At 43.8% G+C, this 27,047-nt stretch overlaps 1 protein-coding gene across 3 annotated transcripts; it reads right to left on the reverse strand.

Moving 5' to 3' along the window:
• Positions 1-27,047, reverse strand: LOC115561309 (alpha-2-macroglobulin). 3 transcript variants are annotated; one of them, XM_030381267.1, is made up of 36 exons: positions 26,889-27,047; positions 23,106-23,286; positions 22,543-22,699; positions 21,068-21,120; positions 20,681-20,701; positions 20,250-20,418; positions 20,016-20,100; positions 19,772-19,895; positions 19,345-19,459; positions 18,446-18,561; positions 18,137-18,301; positions 17,604-17,840; positions 17,419-17,482; positions 16,903-17,048; positions 16,501-16,650; positions 15,355-15,492; positions 14,708-14,789; positions 14,474-14,576; positions 13,369-13,597; positions 12,597-12,723; positions 9,781-9,902; positions 9,316-9,367; positions 8,216-8,299; positions 7,713-7,889; positions 7,124-7,205; positions 6,540-6,696; positions 5,571-5,636; positions 4,254-4,422; positions 3,734-3,930; positions 3,319-3,534; positions 2,400-2,518; positions 1,723-1,813; positions 1,210-1,278; positions 1,022-1,127; positions 885-926; positions 1-676 (listed from the first exon to the last, which is right to left on the reverse strand). In XM_030381267.1, the coding sequence occupies exons 1-36, from the start codon at positions 26,963-26,965 to the stop codon at positions 597-599; spliced, it is 4,368 nt and encodes a 1,455-aa protein (XP_030237127.1). In that variant the 5' UTR covers positions 26,966-27,047; the 3' UTR covers positions 1-596. The 3 variants fall into 3 exon arrangements, with proteins under 3 accessions (XP_030237127.1, XP_030237125.1, XP_030237126.1); XM_030381265.1 differs by having other exon boundaries at positions 8,216-8,302; XM_030381266.1 differs by lacking the exons at positions 18,446-18,561; positions 19,772-19,895; positions 20,016-20,100; ... (4 more) ...; positions 23,106-23,286; positions 26,889-27,047 and having other exon boundaries at positions 8,216-8,302; positions 19,345-19,368.

Consider the following 27,047-nt stretch of genomic DNA (forward strand, 5'->3'; position numbering starts at 1 on the left):
TGTAGAGAAAGGCATGTCTTTATTTGAAGCAAAATAAGGTGTTTAAAGTGCAGGGTGGGTTCTATTGATAGGGGAACGTAGATGGGTTCCATTGAAAATCAAACGGTGTTGTACGAGGGAAACAGATATTTGTATTTTGTCATTTAAAGAATTTATTGTGGCGAAATTTAAACTATGGTAGTGATCAATTAATATAATATTTGTTAGAAACAGAATAAAATGTAGAGCAAGGCGCACTACATGAAATCACAATCACAATTCACCTGTAATCACCCAGCCTGTGCAGACAAACTTCTACCTAAGCTGTTTTGTAATACTGGTTTGTTTCCGTCGTTCGGATCCATTCAATCCCAGTCGACTGTAAGACCATTATTGTGTTTACGGTACCATGTTTCATAGCTCACTGTCACGCCAATGGAACCTATGGATTATCTTTATCGATTAAAAGACAGAATTGTAATTGAATAAACATTGGCTTTCTTGAATGCATGTCATCTTGGCAATTTCCCCTTTTTTAAGTGTATATGTTGAAATTAAATCTCATCTTTTGTCATTCAAAGAATTCACTGGCTACAATTAACAATTTAGCACAACCATTAGTCCGGCTTTAATTTGATTGATGTGCTTCTTGTTGGTGGCTCCGATCGTTCCAATAGTAGATCATTCACATCATCACCTACAAGATTAAAGAAGGTTATTATTTGCAATTCTCAAGTTGTAATTAAAGTATTTTTGGTTTTTAGTTTTTGCTTAAAAACCTAAAAGAGGCACAGCAGGATCTACACTATAATTAATAACAAAACAGCAAGCTGTAATGCGATGTACACATTAGGCAGGGACCTTGGCAAGCTTCAGCTGGGCGTGGTTAAACTGGGTGTACTTACGCTCCGCACAAGGGGAGGAGTAGTCTGCCACTGCCTCGTCACCTTGGAAACAACACAAAGGACAATCAAATGAAGAGCACTCCTCCTAACTCCTCCTCACACGAGTCCTAAGAAGTGGGCCTGCAGGGGGGTCATACTTGTCTGGTAGTAGTCGTACACCTTCACCACGGCCGGCCTCAGGTTCCTGACGGCCTCCTCCTCCTCCAGGGTCACGCTGTAGCTCCTCAACACCTCCTTCTTCAGCTGCACACAGAAGAACAGTGAGGGGAGGAGCACAGGAATGTAAACACAAGCATGATGGGAACAGGGCTCCCCTGGTACGTACGCCGTCGAGGTAGATGTTGATGTAGCCCTCTTCAAAGTCCACACGCTTCACACTGCTCTCTCTCTTCAGCTGAGAGGGAAGAACACAGAACGTTGCTGACAACCGTCTTCGTGTTGAAAAAGAAATATGAATACAAAACAGAGCAGCGCATCTAAACTCACTTAAATGGCTACACACAGAACAGAGAAGTGCATCTAAACTCACTTAAAGGGCTACACACAGACCAGTGCATCTTAACTCAATTAAAGGGCTACACACAGAACAGAGAAGTGCAACTAAACTCACTTAAAGGGCTACAAACAGACCAGTGCATCTAAACTCACTTAAAGGGCTACACACAGACCAGTGCATCTAAACTCACTTAAAGAGCTACACACAGACCAGTGCATCTAAACTCACTTAAAGGGCTACACACAGACCAGTGCATCTAAACTCACTTAAAGGGCTACACACAGACCAGTACATCTAAACTCACTTAAAGGGCTACACACAGACCATTGCATCTAAACTCACCTCCTGCAGAGTGCTCTGCTGAAGGCCATAGCCTGACAGGAGCTTGAGGTTGATGATCACCATGTTGGTCTCCTCTCTCCTACCTTGGTACCTGAGCAACACGGGCAGAAAACCTTCTCAGATGGCCATTCAGTTAACAAGTTCACCTTCCAGAAGACTGTCTTAAAGGAAACCCAACACAGAATTTGAGGTCTTCTGAGCCAACGAGCAACATCTTAAAAAGTTCTTTGTACGAGCAATTTGAGTCCATATAAACATCTGAATTTGAATGGAGATTTGAACAAGGATCAAACCATTGCATTATGATGTAGTCCACTAGATCCCATTTCATCTAAGATAAGTTGTTTTAGGGGTTTGGTTTGCTTGCCATCTATACAGGGCTATGGAACCTTTAGGACTGGAGATTTTAGTTACAAAACAAAAAATCAGTGTGTCTCATTAAAAAATGTACTGGTTAAGTCCACAGTGTACCCTTTAGTCTAGAATTCATTCCTAGACTCAAGTTGTGTTTGATGTTCTGTTGTTGGTGGATCTAATGGTTGCATACTGTACATTCACTAAGCCAGTGACAGCACACAGTCGGTTCCCCCGTCTATCTGGTAGGTATCGTTGTGGTCTATCTGCTGAGGTCTCCACCACCCCTCTCTCAACAGTCTGGCCTTTTGCCATAACCTTACCTGAGGTCCACTCTGATGGTCAGTGTGGGCCGGGTGCTGTTACACACAGCGGTCGTTGTTGCGGCGATGTGGAAGGAACTGAAGTCACCAGGAGGGGGGATGTTGTAACGCATGGCGATCTGGTTGGTGACAACAAGGTGAACCAACATCGGGGTGGAATTACTTGTTGAATTAGATTTTAAGTGCCATCCCCCTCCAGGAATATTGAATCGGGGGCTTACCCCGATCTTGGGGGAACCGTCACCATACAAAAACAAAAACCAGGAGCTTAGTCCAAAAATCTCTCCATATGCCAATATATATTTTAAGGCTGAAACTGAACTACCAGTTAATTATTAGTATCAAACAGTTTCTATGCGTTTGTAGGAACCATGAAATCAAAGGCTATACTAGCTCATCTATGTATTAAGGAAAGTTGGGAAGTTCGATACAAAATATTTATACACAGACCATTATTACTAAATTTATAGAATTGTAGAAGTTCTCGAAGAAGACTTTCAACATGCCTATCTTTTAGACCATGGTTGACATATATTAAGGACTATTAATGAATGCTATTCTAAGTTAAGACTTTATACAAGGAAAGCCTTTATACCTTCCAATGGATGAACACAAATAATAAGAGCTGCTGCCTGGCACCCATAAAGCGGCAGTTGACCAGAGATGTGTCATGGGGCAACCAAGACAGACGCTCAGGCTTCAGTGACTAGTGTCAACCCATGAGGTGGGAACCCCTTCTTGGCTTCTTGGAAACCCCTCCTTCCTCCTCCACCCCTGGTCCCGGACACAGCCCTGGTCCGGGACACAGCCCTGGTCCGGGACACAGCCCTGGTCCCGGACACAGCCCTGGTCCCGGACACAGCCCTGGTCCCGGACACAGCCCGGTGCCTGTACATAGTCCTGCCCCTGGGGGTCCCACCTGTGCCTGGACACAGCCCTGCCCCTGGGCCGTGATGCGGTAGTCCCCGGGCAGGCGGTCCAGCGCCTGCTCCTGGTACAGCAGCCGGGTGCTCTGGTCCACGGTGAACTGCCAGCTGGCCCCGCCCAGCGAGCTCAGCCCCACCACGCAGGCGCCCTCCGAGCTGTAGGTGGCAGCGCCGTAGCGGGCCAGGGCCTGGAGGGCCACCACCGTGTCCTGTCGGGGTCCAACGGGGTTTACACGTTGCACCGGGCGTCACAACCACACATCTCCTCAGTTCATTTAAAATCAAACTGTGGTTAGACAGGACAGATTGAATGAGATTCTGGAACGTGAAAGCTTGCGTGTGTGGGTGGACTTTAATGCTGGGGGCCATTTAGTATCACACAGTGTACATTGGTGTGTGTCCTCCGACCTGCGTAGAGGCGAAGCCGCCGTAGGGGTTCTGCTGTTGGATGAGCCAGCGTGTGATGCTGGAGGCATAGTCTAGGTCGAAGCCCGGCACCGGGGGTCCGGAGAGAACCGCAAGCAGTACGTAGGCCGTCATCTCAACCTCCAGGGAGTCCAGAACCGCCTCAGAGGCCTCCGCCCGCTTCCAGTGGCGCGTGCCCCCTAGAAGAGCAGAGATAGTGAGGGGCTTTTGGGAGAACTACACTTGAACTACTGCAGTAGTTCTAAGTTTATCTTTATTACTTGAATATAAAGCCACATGTATTGAAAACAGTCATGCCTGGCTTAAATACTGTCTTTAACATATATACAGGATACATCTGATCCCCATTATTTCTTTAAATGAGTGCGTGCCCTGCAAATATTGAAAAAGTAGAGTGCCTATGGATGATCTAGTCTAGACCCTGATCTAATCAATGTTCTCGTCAAAACGTCTGCGGTCAGGCTACTTCATGCGTGGGCAAGCTGAACAGAGATGCAGCTACCGTCTGTGACGGAGCGCTGGTGGAGAGCGGTGAGGAGCGCGGCCCTGGTCTGCTGGTCCCCTGCCAGGGTGAAGGTGTAGGAGAGGAGGGCTGTGGTGTACATGTTCTCCAGCTTTCCCGCTACCGCCACTCTCAGGCACTGCAGGCACCCCGACACCATGGGGTCTGCCTGCAATGGGCACACCAGGGAACAAGGGAATCAGCTATATACTGTATCTATATGGGCACACATACACACCAGACAGACGGTATAAATAAATATCTCTATATATATATATTTATATCGATACCATCTTGCACAACATAAGCTAGAGAGCGAGATATAGAGCTCATGTGGTGACAGACAGTATTTCTTTTATAAAATCCTTTCGTTTACCTTGACAGCTGTCAATTGTACTTGGCAACGGTGAATTATCAAATATAATTCACCGCCGGAAGTTGTGAAGAGCAGTCTACAGCATTGAGAAGAGCCGTGTAATTATCCATAATAATGTAAGGTTTAGAAGTTAAATATTTGAAAGTTGTAGAATAAATTTATATAATTTATATTGGAGTTAATTTGCTAGAAATGTACTTACAATCAGTTAATCATTTATATATTTATGTTACACAATTATTACTTACATATTTAACACAGTAAGGATAATCTGTTGAATCTGCCTCTGATTCCCTCACGTTTACCTCATTCTAAATTCTAGCTCCTGGTTAGTTCAGTCACATGATGGGTCCGAACAAGGAAGTGTTTGAAAATAGATTAACGGCGATATTTTTTTTATCGCCCGATAAAGGTTTTGCGTTAACGCCCAACCACTAATATATATATATATATATATATATATATATATATATATATATATATATATATATCTCAAGGTGTTTCTATATATGTATAGCTCAAGGTGTTTCTATACATGTACAGCAAATAGCTCATGGTGTTTCATAGCTCATGGTGTTTCTACATGTATAGCTCATAGCTCATGGTGTTTCTACATATATAGCTCATAGCTCATGGTGTTTCTACATATATAGCTCATAGCTCAAGGTGTTTCTACATATATAGCTCATAGCTCATGGTGTTTCTACATATATAGCTCATAGCTCATGGTGTTTCTACATATATAGCTCATAGCTCATGGTGTTTCTACATATATAGCTCATAGCTCATGGTGTTTCTACATATATAGCTCATAGCTCATGGTGTTTCTACATATATAGCTCATAGCTCATGGTGTTTCTACATATATAGCTCATAGCTCATGGTGTTTCTACATATATAGCTCATAGCTCATGGTGTTAACATGGGGCAGGGGCACTCACGGCATCCAGCTCCAGCAGTGCAGCCGTGATGTAGGCGGTCAGAGACACGTCGTCGCTCACCCCGCCCTGGGGGAACAGGATGGAATGAGCTCAGGCTGCACCAAAGCACGTAGTAAGCACAAGAAAAGAAAAAGGACCACGCCTCCTTGACTGAGTGGGAAGTCGCTGGCACTATGGCGATGGAGGGAATAAGCCCAGAGTTTCTAGGCTCATTATTGTCACCTGACACTGAACCACTGGGGCACGGGTAGGGTACAGAGGTGTAGAGATAGGCCTGCTGAGCTCCAGCTGGACGCAAACACACATCCTCTAGGATACTTGGAAAGGAACAAATCTTCATGTCCTTCAGACAGTAGATGCCCTCAAATCCTCCCCAATTCACTCGGGTATTTACGGATCATGCTAAGTCGTTAACTACAGATACGCATGATGAATCTGGAATTCTGGATTTGATCTGAAAATCACATTCCTTTTGACTTTTGATCTACTCAACTTTGAAAAGAAAAGTCCATTTTTATTTTCCTAAATAAAAATAAAAATGTAGTACTTTAGTACAGTTCTCTTTTTTACTGACCCACAAACATCTGAAATGAAAAACAGTTACAAGGCAATGTGATATCAGACATCTGGCCCAGATGTCATTATGTCTGAGTTCCATCTCCACTGCTGTTAGCACTAGACATAATACCTTGTAGCAGAACTAGCCCTGAGGATACAAGTGTAACATTCTTCAGACACACGGCTGTCAGGTATTTACATCGTCTTTGGACTAGATTTCAAAAGCATGTCTCTGTTATTTATTCTAAGTGTGCATCATGAGTTACAATAAATTTCAAAATGCTATTTTACCACAGCTGGGAGGACAGGTACCACACCCTTATAGCACGTCTGAGGGGAGCAACTGTGGGTCATATGAAGCTCCTGAATACATTTGCTGCCGTATGGCTCCTTTGGATTGATCCAAGTTACCTTCATGCCGTTGTGAAACAGTTTTCCAACTGATGTGATGCATCCATCTTGCCGCCGGTGGCTGAGCAGCCAGGTTCTGGAGTCCACGATTAGTTTGGGGTCGATGAAGATGTAGGGCTTGGCGCCGCCAAACGACTTCATCACAAAGGCAGTCAGCCTGGGACAGAGAATGACGCACAAGCGCCACAAACGACTCATTAAGAAGGTAATGGTAAGAGGGGTGGGGCTCAATGCACTTTTATGTTTCAGTGTGTAGGATCATGCAGAGACGCCTGGCTTCCAGCACCTCTACACCAACCTCTTTCCTGTTTTGCTAGCATTGCACTTGACCATTATTGTGGCAGTCATTGCACTCCTACCCATCCCTGGAAGGAGGGTTCCCTCTTTCTGCATTCCCTCCCAGGGTGTCTTACCAGCTTATGAAGGGCCCCATGTACGCACCTGAACTGGTGGCACAATAGGGACCTTTTAAGGGATTTTTTTTTAAATGTGCCCTGTACCAGAAGGAAACCCATGTACATGGCGTGATGGCCTACCCGGTTACCATGCCAACTACGAAGAGAAGCCCCAGCTGACATACTCACCAGGTGTTTCCAGACGCGTCGCTCTTGCCAAAAGCACTGTAGGAGCCATCGTCATGCCGGTAGGTGAGCTCTCTCTGGTAGCCTGCACATGAATGCATAGGATGCACAGATTGTAGATTTGCATTTGATACATGCAAAAACATATCTAAATTATAATTTAATTTGTGATTCCTATGGCTGCTCTGCGCTCTGCCCAGTTGTTTTCTAAACTAGGTTTTTATTTCTTAACCTCTCCATCAATAAGTCTCTCCCTCAGGTTTTTGCCCAAAAAGACAAACCCAAAAGCAGTAGCAAGCAGTGACTTTTGAGGCGATGTATGCTGGGGACCGCCCCCGGTCCCCCGATGTGTGTCCTAGCTGAGCCACTAGGGGGCTGTGTCACGTGACCTCGAAGCTGGTCTGAATTCAGCTCACACACTCGGAGCTTTGAGCCCCTCCCCTCTGAGTAAGGGAACGTTGACATGGAGCGCATGGTGAGATCTGCTGAACACTGGCCCCACCACGAGCGTTTCAGAGTGGAGACCTTCTGGTGGGACTGTGTATGATGTTGGGTGATGATAGTGCTGTCTGGTGCTCTCTGCAGGCCTCACCGCTCTCCAGGAAGCGCGTGGCCCGCTCCTTGATGGCGTGTGTCAGCTGTGCGGTGCTGGTCAGGTAGTTGAGGATGTAGATGTTTGGGGCGAACAGGATCATGTTCTGCTCCCCGCAGCCGTACGGCATGGCCAGCAGTTTGTCCAGGTTCTTCATGGCCCGGCCCATCAGGTCCCCTGGCCAGCACAACACACACACACACACACACACACACACACACACACACACACACACACACACACACACACACACACACACACACACACACACACACACACACACACACACACACACACACACACACACACACGTTGACGTCAGATGTACTTTATATGGGAGATGTAACAAAATACAAAAAACAAATGTACCCTCTTCAAATATTAAAACAAATATATATTTATTTAATTCTAATTATTTTTTAATTGCTTTATTAACAATTTTCCATAATTCTAGACTATGATTGCATTATTAAACCCTTGTTGGATATATTTAAGGTACTGACCCAACACAGAGAAAGAGGCCCTGGCAGAACCAGCCACAAACAGGTCTGGCAGCAGGAGAGAGATGTTCTTCTCTGCTGGCTTCTCTGCTGGAGAATAAAAAAACAAACTAATGAAGAGAGAAAATGTTACAAGGTACGATTGACTTCCATCAATCCATCGTCTACATCGTTTAAAATAAATTAGTAGGGAGCATTGTAAATTATCTAAAGAAATAATGATTTACTAATGTAAAAATGATTAATTATTGTAATAATGACGCAAGTTACGGTAGACATTGTGTGTCTATTTGTACGGTGTTCATCCAGTCATTTATCTTTGTGGGGCGTGTCGAAAATGTACAAAATCATCCATTTTAAATGAACAGTTATCTGTAATCAGACATTCAAATCCACGCAATGATGAATACTTATGGATCGGTTTAAAAATCTCTGGATTGTCATGGTCTTCATATATTTAGAACTATATAAATATAGAATAATATTATTGTTATTAACAGTCCTTTGAGCATTTAATAGATCAATGTTGGTAAAATGTAAAGGATAACATATTGGTAGCCTTGCACATTTAGAGCCTATTCTATTTAACCCTTAGGTCTGGTGTTGGTTCTGTCTATATAATAATAATATATCATAATTAATATCTCAAGGAAAAACTGGAGATGAGCTCGCAATATTTGGGCTTGCTTCGCTGGTCAGTCTGACTCTGTATTTATGTGATTTCGTTTGTCTTCTCCACCTCTCCACCAGATGTCCTTCACCCGAGCTTCCCTGTCCTATCTTCCCCCCTGCACCTCATTCCCCGATCAGTCTCCCCCATATAAACAAGTTCCCTTCCTTTGTCCCTTGTCAGTTGGTTGTATGTTTCATGGCCCTTGGTCATTGTGGTCTCTAGTTACTATTTGTCATGTATTTGAACCGTATCCCTTTTGGTTCCTGCTGCCCTGGCAGCCTGGCCCTGCTTCAGGCTGCATGTGTTGTAGAATGACCCTGGACCAGTCTTGCCGCTGTAGTCCTTAACATAGAGTTGTTGACCCTTTTTCAGTGAGGAAACCCAAAGTAGGTTGAGTAAACAAATGGGAACCAACTGAGGGATGACTGACCTCCAGGACAGAGGAGTGCATTGTGGGTAACAGCCACTGGGGTGCCTTCTGCCTGGAAGGGAGAAGAACGGCACACTTTCACTATGAGGATTAACATCTGCTTTATTCCTAGAATGCTAAAAACACAATTAAGTCAACTCTAGTGTACAACCCCCATCATGTTGCTCTGGGGTCTCTATGGTCCTTCAGAACCGGCCCATTGAGTCCTCTAGCAGGGCTTTGACCTGATGGTTCACTGAACATTATCACTGCTTTCTGTGTGGGAACATCATCTAGGTTTAGCTTGAGCGTTTCAAGACCTTTATGATTAACACAGAAAATAGAAGATTTAGGATTAACACAGAGCGACAACATGTTGGGACTTAAAGAGTTGTTGGCTTTTCTTTTACACATGTGAGGACCCGTGTGGGGCAGATTACGAGGTGGGCAACGTGTGTGTGTGCCATCCATGAGCGTGAACCTCACCTCCACCAGTAGTTTGCGCACCACTGTGTCCACCCGGCCCACCGTGGGCGGGGGCGCCACCTCGTTCCCACACAGCTGCTCCGTGTGCAGCGCCTCGGCCCGGACCTCCAGGGTCACCTCCCCTAAACACACACACATTGCTAATCGATCAACCTTTTTATTTGCACCCTCGTCACTTGATTTGTGTTCACAAGGCTTTCTCCATCCGTCTTAGACTTGACCCCCCCACACATCCACCTCATTAACATGACTGTAACATCTCTCCCCTCCTCAACATTACCAAAGCCCTCAAATCAAAACAAAGAGAGGTGCCTCTCACACTCCTCCCTCAGGGAGAGGTTTCTGGCTGTTTCGTCAGAGGGACTACCTGACTTGCGACGGTTAGCATTTTTCAAAGGAACGGGGGGGGAAGAGAGAGAGAGAGAGAGAGAGAGAGAGAGAGAGAGAGAGAGAGAGAGAGAGAGAGAGAGAGAGAGAGAGAGAGAGAGTGTCATCACTGCTGATGTGGGATGGCAGGCCATCGCTGGTTCACTGACAGGAGAGGAGGTGGGCCGTCTCTGGCAGCGGCACTGCCTCCACTTTTAGAATAGCCTCCTCACTATGGCAGAGTTAGAATGGCCTCCTCACTATAGTGGAGTTAGAAAGGCCTCCTCACTATAGTGGAGTTAGAATGGCCTCCTCACTATAGTAGAGTTAGAATGGCCTCCTCACTATAGTGGAGTTAGAATGGCCTCCTCACTATAGTGGAGTTAGAATGGCCTCCTCACTATAGTGGAGTTAGAATGGCCTCCTCACTATAGTAGAGTTAGAATGGCCTCCTCACTATAGTGGAGTTAGAATGGCCTCCTCACTATAGTGGAGTTAGAATGGCCTCCTCACTATAGTGGAGTTAGAATGGCCTCCTCACTATAGTAGAGTTAGAATGGCCTCCTCACTATAGTGGAGTTAGAATGGCCTCCTCACTACAGTAGAGTTAAAATGGCCTCCTCACTATAGTGGAGTTAGAATGGCCTCCTCACTCAGTGCGGCCCGCATCCTCACTCAGTCAGGCCCACACATAATAAAAAATAAATAAAAATAGAATAATAATAATTGATCGAGTTACAGAAAACTCGGTCAAGAAAGATGAGAAGAATTCATAGAATTCGAAGGCAAACCCATGCGTCTAGTTTGAAGCGATATCATCACAAGTGGAGATAGAATGGCCTCCTCACTATGGCAGAGTTAGAATGGCCTCCTCACTACAGTGGAGTTAGAATGGCCTCCTCACTATAGTGGAGTTAGAATGGCCTCCTCACTATAGTAGAGTTAGAATGGGCTCCTCACTATAGTAGAGTTAGAATGGCCTCCTCACTATAGTGGAGTTAGAATGGCCTCCTCACTATAGTGGAGTTAGAGTAGCCTCCTCACTATAGTAGAGTTAGAGTAGCCTCCTCACTATAGCAGACATGCTGCAGCAGATTGACTCAGTGAAGTCACCGCTGTTTCACATCTTTCAAAATGACAGTTCATGATAATGGAACTTGGCAAAAAGTGAGGATTATCTCCATCGCCAACTGCTCTCCCTAGACACTTAAATCAGGCGCATGCTCCAGTACCAATATAATGCCCTCCTCAACCATATTAAAATCCAAAGCACTTTGTTAATCAGCTGCACAATGCGCGGAAAGATCGTCTACCATCATGATCAGGCTCAGTGAAAACTGCTATGTGAGAGTCCTCTCATCACAAAGACCAAAGTGCTATAGTGCTGTCGTTGCTCTACGCCAGGGATGGGCAACTGGCGGCCCGCGGGCCGCATGCATCCTCACTCAGTGCGGCCCGCATCCTCACTCAGTCAGGCCCGCACATAATAAAAAATAAATAAAAATAGAATAATAATAATTGATCGACTTACAGAAAACTCGGTCAAGAAAGATGAGAAGAATTCATAGAATTCGAAGGCAAACCCATGCGTCTAGTTTGAAGCGATATCAGTCATTAAAGATATCCAGTTAAGTCGCCACTACAACTACTACAACTGCGTGTTGGGTTTGAGTTCATTGAGTTGTTGCACTTAATGTTGGGCCACGGTTTTTGAGTTTTATGACTTCATTGAATGATGATGTATGTGAGCCCTTTGCACTGATAAAAATACTGAACATTCATGTGGCTGTTTGAGCATGGAAAACATGAAATTAATGTATGTTGGTTCAATTAACATCATCCAGGTTATGATAACATCATCCAGGTTATGATTCTGGATGATTTTTTAGGTAGTGGCCATCCCCAAAATGCACCAGAATACAGGAAATCATATCTACCAAATTCAAAATTGTGTAGCTTCTCTCAGCTCACGTTTAGTTAAAGTGTGCAGTCATGTGGCCCTCCGATGGTTATGACGAAAAATGTGGCCCTCTTTATCATGAAAGTTGCCCATCCCTGCTCTACGCCCTTCAGTAGAATTAGTACACGGAAGTGATTTTTACAAATGTTATTGGTGACGGATATTTAGTGAAGCCACGAGGGATGTTCTTCAGACTGGGGATGTTCTTCAGAGACGCAGTGGCAGATCCTTTCCTGTGATTTATCTACATTGTGCGAATGGGCCTGTGACGTTACAGTGAAGAAGACTTCTGACATTTACAGCGAGGAACGGAGCGCACTCAGAACTGAAATGGAGAGAAAATAAAAAGAGATTCATTTTAAGAGCTGCTGCCGCTACTCTTCGGGACTGGGATCAATTAATTGTATTGTATTGATATGATTGTCCTTCCATGAAGGAGGAGAGTTTCCTGTGGTGTGAAGGGCATAAGGAGCAGGTCATTAGGTCCTACCAAGGGAGGAGGGGCTGACCTCCCACTGGAAAACCCTGCTCTCCTCTGCACACACACACATGGTGTACTGGCAGTCCGCACACTCTCTGAGGGAGAAGTGGGACGAGTTGCTCAGCTGGACCCTGACCTGCAGAGAGGGAGCGCAGAGTCAACACACATACTACATAATGCATCCTATACTACAAACTAGACTGCATCCTATACTACAAACTAGACTGCATCCTATACTACAAACTAGACTGCATCCTATACTACAAACTAGACTGCATCCTATACTACAAACCAGACTGCATGCTATACTACAAACTAGACTGCATCCTATACTACAAACTAGACTACATAATGCTACACAGCATACTATACTACATAATGCTAAACTGCATACTATACTACAAACTAGACTACATAATGCTATACTGCATACTATACTACAAACTAGACTGCATAATACTATACTGCATACAATGCTACATACTATATCCCACACTACAGTATACTACACTATATCCCATACTTCATACCACACAACTTAATACTATACTGCATACTATACTACATACTATGCTACATACTATACTACAAACTACACTACATCCTATACTTCATAGTACTATACTACACTACATGATACTATACACAATGCGTTGAAATTCTTGGATGCAAGAGGTGTAAAAAGGATCTCTTCCTTTCTGAGTAGCTTCTAATGAATGGAGAGCGTCCTCGTCTCCCCTCAGCCCACCGGCCGGGGGACACGCAGCACGGAGAGGCCCACCATGATGCAGCTAGGGAGGTAGTTGAAGACGGTGGCTCTGAGCGTGAACACCTCCCCTCGGACCACCGAGTAGGGCAGCGTCAGGCTGACGAAGAAGGGCTGGAAGGCCACCAGCGCCGTGTCCCGGGACAGGCCGAAGCCCAGGGAGGAGGAGGTGCAGAAGGCCTGGGCCCGCCAGCTGGTGATGGTGTCAGGGAGCGTCTTCACCACGCTCACCGACCCGCTGTCTCTGCAGATGGAGAGGGTCACCACGTCAAATAGGGACCTCCAGTGTGTTAAGGGGGTGTGGGTGAGATTCAACCGCTCATTTAACCACCGTCATTTATCAGAAACGGCACAGCCATCAGCCAGAGATGACAATACACTGAGGATATCCTTTCAAGATGACTAGGCCGGCCTTGCTGACAGTATAAGGCCATATGTCCATTTAAGACAGCTCAAAGCTGATGGGAGTGCTCATGACCTATCAGGACATCTCTTCCCTGATGGGTTGGGGGACCCAGGCTCTTCTGAGGGGTGGGAGATGTTCTTTTTACTGAAATGGTTTCGGTTCCATTTTAAAAGAGATTCTTGTAACTCTGGCCAATAATCGTACTGCTGCAGACATCCTGCCCATTATTTCAATTTAGCAACATAGTTCTCTAATTAGTGGAGCTTTAACCTGAAGAGTAGAGCACTAACCAAACGGGATCAGATCCCAGCACTAACCAAACGGGATCAGATCCCAGCACTAACCCAACAGGGATCAGATCCCAGCACTAACCCAACAGGGATCAGATCCCAGCACTGACCCACCAGGGATCAGATCCCAGCACTGACCAGCAGGGATCAGATCCCAGCACTGACCCACCAGGTATCAGATCCCAGGACTAACCCACCAGGGATCAGATCCCAGCACTGACCCACCAGGGATCAGATCCCAGCACTGACCCACCAGGGATCAGATCCCAGCACTGACCCAACAGGGATCAGATCCCAGCACTGACCCACCAGGGATCAGATCCCAGCACTGACCCACCAGGGATCAGATCCCAGCACTAACCCAACAGGGATTCAATCCCAGCACTGACCCAGCAGATCCAGGTTGCAGGAGTAGAGCACTAACCCGACAGGGATCAGCTCCCAGATCCAGGTGTCAGGGAAGTAGCTTCTCACAGTTTCTATTTTCTGCCGATTTCCCCGGTGTCTCGATGAGTCGGAATAACGAACTGACAAACAGAATGTGTCAGAGTACATTACATTGAACAATATCCTTGAATGGAGGTCATTTTCAGTGTCAGGCATGTCAATTAGACATTGATTAACATCCTCAAAGATCCGCCGATATCAAGGAACCTACCTCTATCAGTGTAATACATACGGTACACACAGGTGGCTGGTTTCTTCACCTCAGAGTTGGTCACAAGTTTTATTCCAATTTCCTAAAAGTGTGAGTAAAAAAAAAAGTGGAAAATGTTGTTTGTCATCGGCAGTTAGGAATTTAGAACGATACATAAATATTGTGGCAGACGGCAGGGAGGAGTGAGGGGAGTGGTATGTTTGGAGGAGAGGGGGTTACAACAAATTGTATCAATAAGAATATCGTTAACATCAGGGGTTGATTATGGGAGAGAGAGAGAGAGAGAGAGAGAGAGAGAGAGACTTTATTGATTACCTGGACCATCTGACTACCCCCCTGTGTACAGACCGCTTTGTTTGAGGACCCTCCTGGTGACGGCCCCTGGATACGGATTACCCTTTTCCCCACCCTGGTGATAGTTATTTACCCTGTAAATAAATCACCCCTTTGAACTGCTCTGTGTGTTGTATGGTTTTATCTGTTCAACTTGGTGGCTTGGAAACCCCACACCCACTGGCCTGCTAAAATATATAAATAACATTACAAAAGGGCAATTTACATGTCAATATGCATAAGGCATCGTGGTCCAACTAATATATTTGACATAATTATTGATGTATCTCCTCATGCCATCACTCATATCTTACTTTAAAAACACTGTAGACGTCGTCCTTCGCGGTGGATCTCTCCATCACTTGCCCGAACTGTGAGCAGGGATTCGGCTCACGGTCCTCCACCTGGTAGCTGAAGCCACTCAGCTTCTGCACAGGCAGCTTGTTGAACACCTTCAGATACCACGGATGAAAAGAGCGTTGGGACTGAGCAGGTGCAGCAGTCTGACATGACGATGTGTGAGAGAGGGCTGTTCCCGAGTCTGAGGTGAACCGTGTTCAGTGGGCTTAAAATGGGGCTCTCCAATGGAGACCACGTAAGAGAAAGCCCTACTAAATAGATTTATCTCAACATTTATATGCGTATAATACTTTATTTTATTGTATTCAATGCATAGCCTTTTCAGATTAATTGTTTTTCTTTTGAAATGTGTCATAGCCAACTATGGTTTCAGTCATGAATTTGTGTTTTTTTGTTATGTAAGCCTGGGCTACAATCCTGGGAGTGTTCAAATAAAGTAAGCATAGACCGGAAGTACGGATGTCTCCAAAACCTAAAAGGTGCCCCCCCCACCCTGTTATATAAAAAATATCTGAAACTTGGTTTTTGGGCATTCATTTTTGCCAAATGGACCCATAATGTCCGCCTGGAAAGTTTTTCTATATATTGGAAGCTTAAGTAAACCTGAAAAAATAAAATCCTGGTAAAACTGGTAAACCCAAATTACAAAGAAAGGGGGTACCGGATTTACGGGATTATTTTTCAGATGATTGTGTTAAAAAGTAAAAAAAATATGATTATGCAAATGAGACGCCATTATTCAATCAATCTCAAATCCACAATTGTATTTGTCATAGTTAGTTGCCATATCACTATCTTTAAGAAACATTGCATTAAGTGTTATATAACAATATCCTGTTAGCCTTAAAGCAGTCTTAACAGTAGCCAACTGCTTCTTGTGCTGCTTAGTTCAGAAAAGTAAACGGTTGACAGACTACTGTTCACTTTTGGATGCAAACCCCATGGTTTACGAAATGGGATTGCCCTAAAAACGCTTTTCCATAGTACCTTAAATAGAAAAAACAATATCTGACCCTTATTTATCATCCTTTGAGCTGGGTCATCATCACTGGTTGTCCTGGGATGGAGTCTATGTCTTTGGTAAGAGTGTGAGAACGTACATAAGAAGCGCTGAGCTCCTGATCCGGCTGCAGCAGAAGGACGCTCTGGTCCACCGCCCTGACGGAGCACAAGGATCCTGGCTGGCTCTCCAGGCGAAACGAGGCCTCTCCTCCAGGCAGCTCTCGATCTGCTGAGAACTCCAGCTTCACCTGGAGATAGCAACACAAAAAAGGGTTGCAGTAACAATACCATGTATTAATGGCCATTCTGATCAGTTCCTATTGCTGTCTTTATGTATGCTCAATTAGAAACCACACCTTGCATTGTCATGTTAAATAATTTTCATTGGGTTTGGTCTTAGCATAACGTCACACTTTAAAGGGCACAGTAAAATCTCCATGAAGTTCAATTTGACAAAAAGCTTTGTCAGCCATTTCAGATTGATGTTTAGCCTGTCACACCCTATTCTCGAAGCACTGGTCCACTGGGAAGTCCATGTTATCCGCCAACACCTCCCCACTTGGCATCAAAGTGTACACCACCACTTGGGCATATGGGCTGAGGGCAGCTTTTCCAAGCAGGGGGATGGATAGCACTCCTTTGTTGACTAGATCGGAGGGAAGGGGAAGAATAAGGCATGGAGAGGCTAGTAGCAGCAATATAAAAAAGGTCTACTGAAGAACAATTCAGAAAGCTTTGCAGTAATAATATTTGAAATGATAAATGTTATGGCACATAATTGATACATTCTTCTAAAATAGTTTTGAATTATTTGAAAGGCCAAAGTCTGAACAGCTTTAGAAAGGCTGTGTTTCATAAGAGTGGTGCGGGGGTGTTGTTAAACGTTTCCATAACGCCCGTCACGCTATCAAGCAAGGGAGTGGAGCCAATAGGAGACGTCCTCTCTGGAAGAGAAGCTTCATGAGTGGGACTGGCAAATTAATTATTATTTGAATATCTATAGAAGGATATTTTACCGATTCCTTCTTTTACAGCAACTGGAAGATGCCCGTGCCTCATTATTGCACCTTTGGACATCACCTAATCGAAAGAGGGAGGGAGAAAGCGCTAACACAAGAGATAAATCCCCGAATTACACGTTTTTTTATAAATAAAGCAAAGCGTTGAAGTGTTGTGTAAAGTGTTTACAACGCTGACTCACGGTGTAGTAGAAGGGCAGTTCCTCCTGCCCCGGCCTAAGCTCCTCGCCCTGGATGATGTACTGGGCGCCCACCTGGGACTCCCCCTCACAGAGGCTCTTGTGGCCGTTGGCTGAGATCTTCACGAAGCTCTTGCTCTTAGAGTAGAACGGCCTCATGGTCAGTCCTGCCGAGGGGTATGCAGGCAGGCGTTCCCCATGCACAAATGACTGCCATTCTTCCTTGGGTCTAGAGCTTGCCTAAAGGAGGAGATATTAAAACACATGTCAACTTTAAAATAAAATAAAAAGTTATTTAAATACAGAAAGCATTGAGTGTCCCCCTGGGAAAAATCTTCTGATTGAACAGCTTCTCTGGGAGGTCCACTGACAGGGCCTTGACCCCACAGAGGTGTTGGTGTTGGAGGTTACTGGCTCACCCAGGGGAAACCCATGTGAACACGTGGAGAACATACAAAACCAGGACCCAGATGCTTTTGCACCCAGGACCTTCTTGCCGCAAGTCAACGATACAACATACAGACACAAGGACAAACCGTAAGAACCACGCTGTTCTTCCACAGGGAGGTGTCCAGGGAGAAAGAAGCCATGCCGTTGTCTTGGGTCAGAAGCGTGAGGTTGTACGACGCTGCATTGACGTCCACGTATAGATATACCACCTCGTCCCCCACCGCCTTCCTGTCTATTCCAGTCAGCTTGACCTGGAACCCAAGGAAGGAAACGTACACACACAAGTTTTAAATATTTATAAAACAAACAAAGATAAAAAAAAATTACATTCAGTACATACATATATATATATATATATTGATTTAATTTGATGGCTCATGGCCAATATCCATTACCTTGCCCTCGAATGGGATCCCTGGCTTATAGGCAGTATTATCTGCAACATTCTCAAATGTGAGTTCTCTGACATTGACAGAGAAGGGCGTTTGGCCACTGGCTTGAATGATCACCCCTACAAAATATACAGGCAACGGTCATTATTTGACACCAACACTGACAATTAGAGATGTCCGATATTATCGGCCCACCGATATTATCGGCCTGATATTAGCATAAAAATGTAATATCTGTCAATATCGGTATCGGATTTCTTTTGCCTTAAAACCGATTTTTTTATATTTTTTTTTATAGCTCAAATAAATGTTTTCAAAATTGTGCAGTACAGTGCACATTGTAATTGACTCATATTTGTGCATTTATTCAATTAAGGTTATTGAGTTTTAGTTAAAGAAACATACTGCTATGTTGCACATAGTTGTTCAGGTACAATGTTTTATCATTTGTGAAGTCAAGTTTGCCCTATTTGTTGTGGGCATTGTCAAGATTATCTCAAGGAGAGTGTAATCCAAACTGTTGTCTGAGACCATTAAAAAAAATAAAATAAACATGGCACTTTTCCCTTAAATTAAGTTGCAGTATTTTTCTTATTTTGCACAGACAAAGTTAACATTTGGAAAGCCTTGTTGCATTCAAGAATGCATCCAGTGGGGCATCACAATAACATTAAGCATGTTGTGTTAATTCCACAACAGGAGATATGTAATGTTACCTAAATTAGGTTTGAGGAAAAATAACCCAAATATCGACATCGGTATCGGCTGATATCGGAATCGAAAATTTAGAGTTGGACAATATCGCATATCGGATATCGGCAAAAAAGCCAATATCGGACATCCCTACTGACAATGTCTTGTTTTGTCTGCAAAACAACTAATTATTTCATTCATAAACCTACCAGTGCCATACTCCTCCATTTCAGCCGTCACCTCAAACATGTCCCGGTACATTTTATCTCTTGGGCCAAATTCTGATACCCTAATGAAGTGCGCTGCACAGCCCGTTCTGTCCGTCTGGGAGATAGAACGAAAAAGTGGTGTGAAGGTTAGCCAACACCTTCTGAAACCAAATAGATCAAGATCTAGAACACATAAGCAGCATTAATATATATGAGGCAAATGACAAATAAGAGGAGTAATATTTCTATTTGAGTGATAATTTCTGTAAATGTTCGACTTACCTAACCCAAAATAACCCCAACACTACCCCATGCATCGGATGATATTTAAAAAGGTCTATAATAAGTCGGGTTCATGTAGGAAGTATTTACGAGTCACATAACTGCCAGCCAACCCCCTAGGCTGCAAGGTCTAGTTGCCACTTGCCTGCAGTTGTGATGTCACACAGATGTCTTCTTGCGGGACAGGATAACGCCGTACAAAATGGCCCTGGCCCTCTCTACAAACAACCACCTTGATGGACCCAAGGACAGGCTTTCCATAGGTGTATCTGTCAGAAGGAGCGCCTCGCAAGGCATTGGTGGATTAACAGTGGGAGGAAGCAATGATGACCACAGGCATGATGGGACTCAAGGGCATTTTCCATGAATTCAGCATTGTGGACACTCACCTTCCACAAATTTGTATGGGTACTTCTTGTTGTAAAATATTTATGACATTAGGTAGTCTAATGTTGACGGCATATTTTGGCAAAACTGAAAGGACAAGACTAAGCATCATTTTCCAAGCATGAAAAACCACCTAATAAAATCCATCTGATTCAAAATGTTTCTAAAACAACATTTACTGTGTAGTACCAGTACGTGTGTGCACGTGTGTGTATTTGTTGCAGTCGGGGGCAGACCGTATTCCTTGATGTCAAAGGAGCGAGAGGTGCTCTCTCCTTTCTCCGTCCAGGCGGTGATGGTGTAGGGTCCCTGGGCGGCCTCTGGACTCATGGGGTGAGAGAGGTCCAGGATGCCTCTGACGGCGGCCCTATCCAGCCACTGCGCGATGCGGTTTCTGTTGGGGTCCTTGGCATCAAGTGAAAGACATGGAGACATGTACCAAATCACTGCGAATCGAGCTGGTATTGCTGTACTTACAGATGCAACTGATTATTTAAAAACCCCAAGATTACTCCATATGCCTCCTATGCAAAGTCCATGGGATTTGCGGTGGTGCATAATACCTTTTTTTATCAATGGTTGGAATGAAACTATTGAAATATATTGAAATATATACACACCAAAATGTAGAAAAATGTATTATGTAGTACATTTGAAGAGTTCTTACCTGAAGCTCAACTGTTTTATACTGCAAATAAACGGGAAGGACGTTTTTAGTCATTTTATATTTATTTTCATAAATACATTTCTAGCTTTGTATGGCCTTATCATACTATTTGTATTATCTATTCTTTACTCACAAAAGTATTTTCCTTCATATTATCTTTAGCTGAGTAATTATAATCAATGAAGACCTTTTTTATATGACATATCAATAGGAAATCCTTCCATAATGACACCAAAAGAATAGTAGTATGGAAGGTAATGGAGAGCGCACCAGAGAGCTCAGCCTCCACCCCCCGTCTGGAGGGCGGCTGGGGTCAGTTTGACTGACAGGAACAATTCATGGCCCTCCAGTTTGATGAAGGATTGTAAATAAGAGGACATCACGTACCAGCTCATTGAAAGGGATGAAGCCAGCGTCCATGGAGACGATCCGGAACTGGACTACAAATAAATAAATTCAGGTGTATGCAAATATATATTCAAGTGTGGACATTCAGAATGCACATGAGTCAAAGGTGATCACAAACAATTTAAAGGACAGCCTTATTTTCAAATAAAACAATAATCAAAACTAGAACAATTTGGTTTCAAGGAAACCAAACCCTCAGAGGTATTTCAGATGAAACCCCTTTATCCATAAGTGATATGGATCAATCCTAGTCCAAAGTTCCCCTTAAAAGGTATTTCAGATGAAACATGATGTAGACGGTCACTAATGCCCCTTTTCCACCAACAGTACCAGCTCACCTTGCCACGACTTAGCGTGGCACAACTTGGTTTGGTTTCAGGCACGTTGTGTTTCCATCTCGAAAGTATCTCTTTAACGTGGGCGGGTCGTCATAGCACGCAGGCACGAAACTGCGACATATATGCGACACATTATCAGACAGGGTTATGCACAGAAGTGTCTCCACCTCTGTCACGGTCCACGCGTGCTCTTGCGCGCTGATCCTGCCATGTTCAATAATCAATCACTATTTTTGACGCTGATGCTAGTATTTAAAGATGCCGGGTGTTGGTTGTCGGGTGTCGGGTGTCAGGCTCGGACGTCGCGCTCATCATTATTCGGCCAGCGGCGTAACTCTGGCCAATCAGTGGCCAGTAGGCTGTTTACGGTATGATCAGATCAGGTCTCTTGGAACCTCGACGGAGGTGAGACTGAAAAAGTACCAGACACCAGATAACTAATTTTGGCGGACCGAGTCGCGGCAAGTTTAGCTGGTACTGTCGGTGGAAAAGGGGCATAAGCAATATGGAATTAATCCTGGTCCAAAGTTCCCCTTAAAGGTATTTCAGACTAAACATGATGTAGTGGGTCTCTAAGTGATATGGATTTATCCTGATCCAAAGTTCCCCCTTAAAGGTATTTCAGATTAAACACGATGTAGTGGGTCGCTAAGTGATGGATTAATCCTGGTCCAAAGTTCCCCTTAAAGGCCTTTCAGATGAAACACGATGCAGTGGGTTTCTAAGTGATATGGATTAATCCTGGTCCAAAGTTCCTGTTAAATACACAACAGTTCTTATCATGCCCACCCCCCTCAGGTTGTTGTGGGTGGAGACGGTGAAAGGCTGAACAGCAATATGAAAGAATAAGAGTCTGCCAGAAGTGGTTAAGAGGCATTATCTATGTATTGATGAAGGACGGGGACTAGCTCAAACAGACTTTTGGTTTTCCTTTCACAACAGCAAGAGAACACAAATATAATTTCCAGGTTCACGGAAGCCCAAAAGCCTACGCTTTGATCCAACCTATTTATTGCAGTAAACAAAAAATGCAGAGCCAAATTTGTGACTACTGCAATACAGTGTTTCCCTCTCCCTGTAGGCTGGAGGCTTGTGACGGGGTGAGCACATGTGTACCAGTCTGTCCAGGCTTGTAGAGCGGCTTGTCCGTCACGATCAGATGAAGGAAGGCTGGAGGGGCGATGAGGACCTTGGTCTCCTTGCTCATGACGGCACTCTCCCCCTGGATGGTCACATTGACCGTGGCCACCGTGCTGCTGGTCACAATGGGAACCTGCAACACCACCCGCCCCATCATCAAGGGCTCAACGTAGCTTTGAGGTACAACAACGATGCACTGAGATACATTCTGATGACGGACGCCCCGACCCCGACACCAGTACCTGGACGCCGGCCCCATACAGGGCTCATGTACTGGTACAACTTCACCCATATAACCACCACATACCACGTTACGCAACACAACGTAACATTGAAGAGCCAGGGAACCCCAAACATTGTAGTTACTCTTAAACTTGGTTATCTATGCGTTAGTGGTTACATTACAGTGGTTAGTAGGGGTAGTAGGGGGGGGTCTAGACTACTGATGATGAATGGGACTTTGGATAAAACCCTGCTCCGTTGAAATTAGTTTAAATAATGAAGTCATTTGTTGGTATTTCTCTACTAGAGGAGCAGACCTGAAAGGTGGAGCAGCCGTAGTAATCCGTGGAAACCGTCTCCTCCAGGATGACGGTGCTCCCGGACTGCGCCTCCAGAGTCACCCTGAGGGCCAGCGGCTCCGGGGGGGAGAGGACGTGGGCGCACAGCGTCTCAGATGCCCCTCCGGTCACCCTGGAGCTCACAGTCACGGCGTAGATGCTGACGAGAGGAGGAGGAGCGGGGATCGTGATGTCTGTGGTCAATATTAACGGGATTTCTCTTCATTGATGCTCCCATCTGATTAATATTACAACTGATTGTTTACGTATGAAATATAACTATATTATTGGATATGTTTGTGTGCTTAGATTTTTTGGTCTTTGCATTAATTGTACCAACTATTCTTGATTCATTGTTATTTCTGTCTGGCAAAACTTTTACACCCTGGTATAACCAAAAGCATATCCCTTGGTGGACTTGATTGCAAGCAATGTAAAGGAAAAAACACTCAAATGCTTCTATGTACAAACATTCCTGTGTAATGGCAGATTGGTTCACCACTACTAATGATGTGTTCAAAAACATTCCTGACAACCCTGATATTATTTTTCTGGCTAAAGATAGGAGGCAGGAGCTGTTGATGGAGGTAGGTTGGGTCTTTGACCTATATGGACATAGCCTTTTATGACAAAATAACCAAATACCAGCCCATCAGTACAAGGATCAGAGACCTATGTTATGAATGCAAATTGATAGTATCAATCTTTGGCAGTTTGGGGCAAGTCCACAAACTGTGGGCTTGGACTGGCAGGGCTCTCAAAAACCAGAGGTAAAAAACTGCCCAATTCTGTTCTATTTCAGCTACAATAGGCAGCCTTGCTGTGTGGCACAGGTGATGTTTCTTGTATCCTTGAGTATCAAAGATTGTTATCTTGTTATCTTTTCAATGACTTCACAGAATTATTGTCTAGCATCTCCACAGAATTTGACTGTCTAGTTATAACTGGTGACTTGATGATTTGAATGACAAGTGTGCAAAAAAACTTTTTACCATTTTGGACACATTTGAACTGTCTCAACATGTGAAAGAGGCTACTCATTGTAAGGGGCACACTCTAGACCTGGTTATCAGAAAGGGCCTCAATGTTTCTGATCTCTCTGTGACTGATCCTTCCTTGTCTGACCACTTTTGTGTTTTCTTTAACACATCTTTTATTCCCGACATACAGACAAAATCAAACACTGTCAAAAAACAGCATATCGATGAAGATTCTAATGTACTTTTTAAAAAGGCCATCTCCTTGCTACCACCTCTAAACCCATGTTCTGCTGATGATCTTGTAGAAAACTTTAATTTTAAAATTCTGAAAGTCATAGATGTCATTGCACCTTATAAGGTTAAAACGATTTCTGGAAAGCAAAAGGCACCCTGGAGAAAAGCTGCTTCTGTAACAGCACAGAAAAAAGAATGCAGGAAGGTTGAACGCATCTGGCATAAAACAAAACTTCATATTCACCATGATATCTATAAAGAGAGCCTCCGTGCCTACAATTTAGACTTAAAAAAAGCTAGAGAAACATTTTTCTCCGATATAATTAAAACCAACACTAATAATGCAAAAACCCTATTTGCAACTGTTGACAGACTGACTAACCTCCCAACACAAATTCCACCTGATCTCCATCCACGCAGAAATGCAATGAGTTTGCAGCTTTTTATACTGATAAAATTGAAGGTATCAGACGCGCCATCAATATCTCCACTTCAAACAAAAATGTCGGACTACCACCCTGTTCAGGCAAAAGTAACGTGGCAAGGATGGCATGCTTTAATGTTATAGACTCTCAAAATCTTGTGGAAACTGTGACACAACTAAAGCCATCCACCTGTTGCCTTGATACTATACCTACCAACCTCTTTAAGAATGTTTTCGACTGCCTAGCAGTAATAATAATAATAATAATACATTTAATTTAGAGGCGCCTTTCAAGACACCCAAGGTCACTTTACAGAGCATATAGTCATCATAAATCGTTTAAAAAAAAGACATTGTGGAAAAAATAAATAAATAAATAAATAAATAAACATAATAAATAAAAATAGTAGACATATTGCAGATAGTTAACAACTCTCTCCAGTCAGGCAATTTCCCAAAAGCTTTGAAAACTGCAGTTATTAAACCCCTTTTAAAAAAGCGGAGCCTAGATGCCTCAATTATTAACAACTACATACCAATATCAAATCTACCCTTCATAAGTAAAATCATTGAGAAAGTTGTCCTCCAGCAACTTAATCACTTCCTGGCATCAACTGGTCCAATCAGGATTTCAACCCCTGCACAGCACTGAGACCGCCCTTATTAAAGTTGTAAACGACATCCGTCTTTACAAAGACTCTGGCAAAACCTCAATACTAATGCTACTTGACCTCAGTGCTGCATTCGACACCGTAGACCATACATTACTTCTGGACAGGTTAGAAAACTGGGTGGGGCTTTCAGGCACCGTCTTAAATTGGTTCAGGTCCTACCTACAAAATAGGAACTACTTTGTTACCATTGGCGACTATGTATCAGAATCAACCAACGTGACATGTGGAGTCCCACAAGGTTCGATCTTAGGACCCTCTTTATTCAACATCTACATGCTCCCACTAGGGCAAATCATGCAAAATAACAATATTGACCATCATTGCTATGCTGGTGACACGCAAATCTATTTATCGCTATCACCAAATGACTATTGGCCCATGGATCTGCTGTGCCAGTGCATTGAGCAAGTGAAAGAATGGATGTGCCGAAATTTCCTTCAACTAAATGAGGACAAAATAGAGATAATTGTATTTGGTTCTAAAACGGAAAGGCTTAAAGTAACCCAACACCTTCACTCTCTGTCCCTGAAAACCTCAATCAAAGCCAGAAATCTTGGGGTTATCATGGATTCAGATTTACATTTCGACAGTCACATCAAATCAGTTACAAAATCGGCATATTATCACCTTAAAAATGTAGCAAGACTTAGAGGGCTCATGTCCACCGAAGACTTACAAAAACTTGTACATGCCTTTATCACTAGTAAGCTTGATTACAGCAATGGTCTCCTTACAGGTCTCCCAAAACAAACTCTGAGGAAGCTTCAGCTTGTTCAGAATGCTGCTGCTAGAGTTCTAACAAAGACCAAAAAATTTAATCATATTACACCAATTCTGAAATTGTTACATTGGCTTCCTGTAGGTCAGAGAATTTATTTTAAAATCATGTTGCTAACCTATAAATCCCCACATGGTTTAGGCCCAAAATATTTAACAGATATGCTTCCACTACATAAGCCTTCTAGACCACTAAGATCCTCTGAGACCAATCTGTTAATTATCCCCAGAGTAAACACAAAACATGGGAAAGCAGTATTTAGTTACTATGCAACAAATAGCTGGAATAAACTCCCAGAGGATTTAAGACTTGGCCCAACTCTGAGCACCTTTAAAACAAGATTGAAGACTTTTATGTTTGCTATAGCTTTCTGCTAAATCTCAAATACATTGCACTTTCTAAAAAGCTTTTTTAACTTTGCCTTTATTTTCTATTTTAATACTAAAATGCCTTTTTAACTTTCTATTTTACCCATTTCTTTGCATATTTTTTCTTTTACTTATCTATTATTTTATTTTATTGTATGACAATGTTTATATGTGAAGCACTTTGAGTCTGCCTTGTGTATGAAAAGTGCTATATAAATAAAGTTGCCTTGCCTTGCCTACGTGTGTTTCTAACGTTGCTGCATAAACCCAGATCCACGGACCTGCCTTAAGTGTGCATACTTACGTTTCGTTGAGGTGGGCGCGGGTTGGAGACCAGGCAAACGCTGTCCAAACCAGCACGCACAGTAGGACAGGTGCCATGATGCTGCTTTCTGCGGAACACACCAACCAGAATCTGGCCACAGGAGGTCCAGCTGCTCAGAGTATGACGCAAACCACTTTA

The sequence above is a fragment of the Gadus morhua genome, chromosome 16 (assembly GCF_902167405.1).
Source record: "Gadus morhua chromosome 16, gadMor3.0, whole genome shotgun sequence".
Taxonomy (NCBI): Eukaryota; Metazoa; Chordata; class Actinopteri; order Gadiformes; family Gadidae; genus Gadus; species Gadus morhua.

What these genes read in the sequence shown, in the direction of transcription:
- LOC115561309 (XM_030381265.1), bottom strand. Translation starts at nt 26,965, where the DNA reads ATGGCACCTGTCCTACTGTGCGTGCTGGTTTGGACAGCGTTTGCCTGG. An exon ending in CACTGCTGGAGCTGGATGCC is followed by an intron (nt 4,423 to 5,570) that starts GTGAGTGCCCCT and finishes TGCCCATTGCAG; the next exon opens with GCAGACCCCATGGTGTCGGG. An exon ending in CCAGCGCTCCGTCACAGACG is followed by an intron (nt 3,931 to 4,253) that starts GTAGCTGCATCT and finishes CTGCTCTTCTAG; the next exon opens with GGGGCACGCGCCACTGGAAG.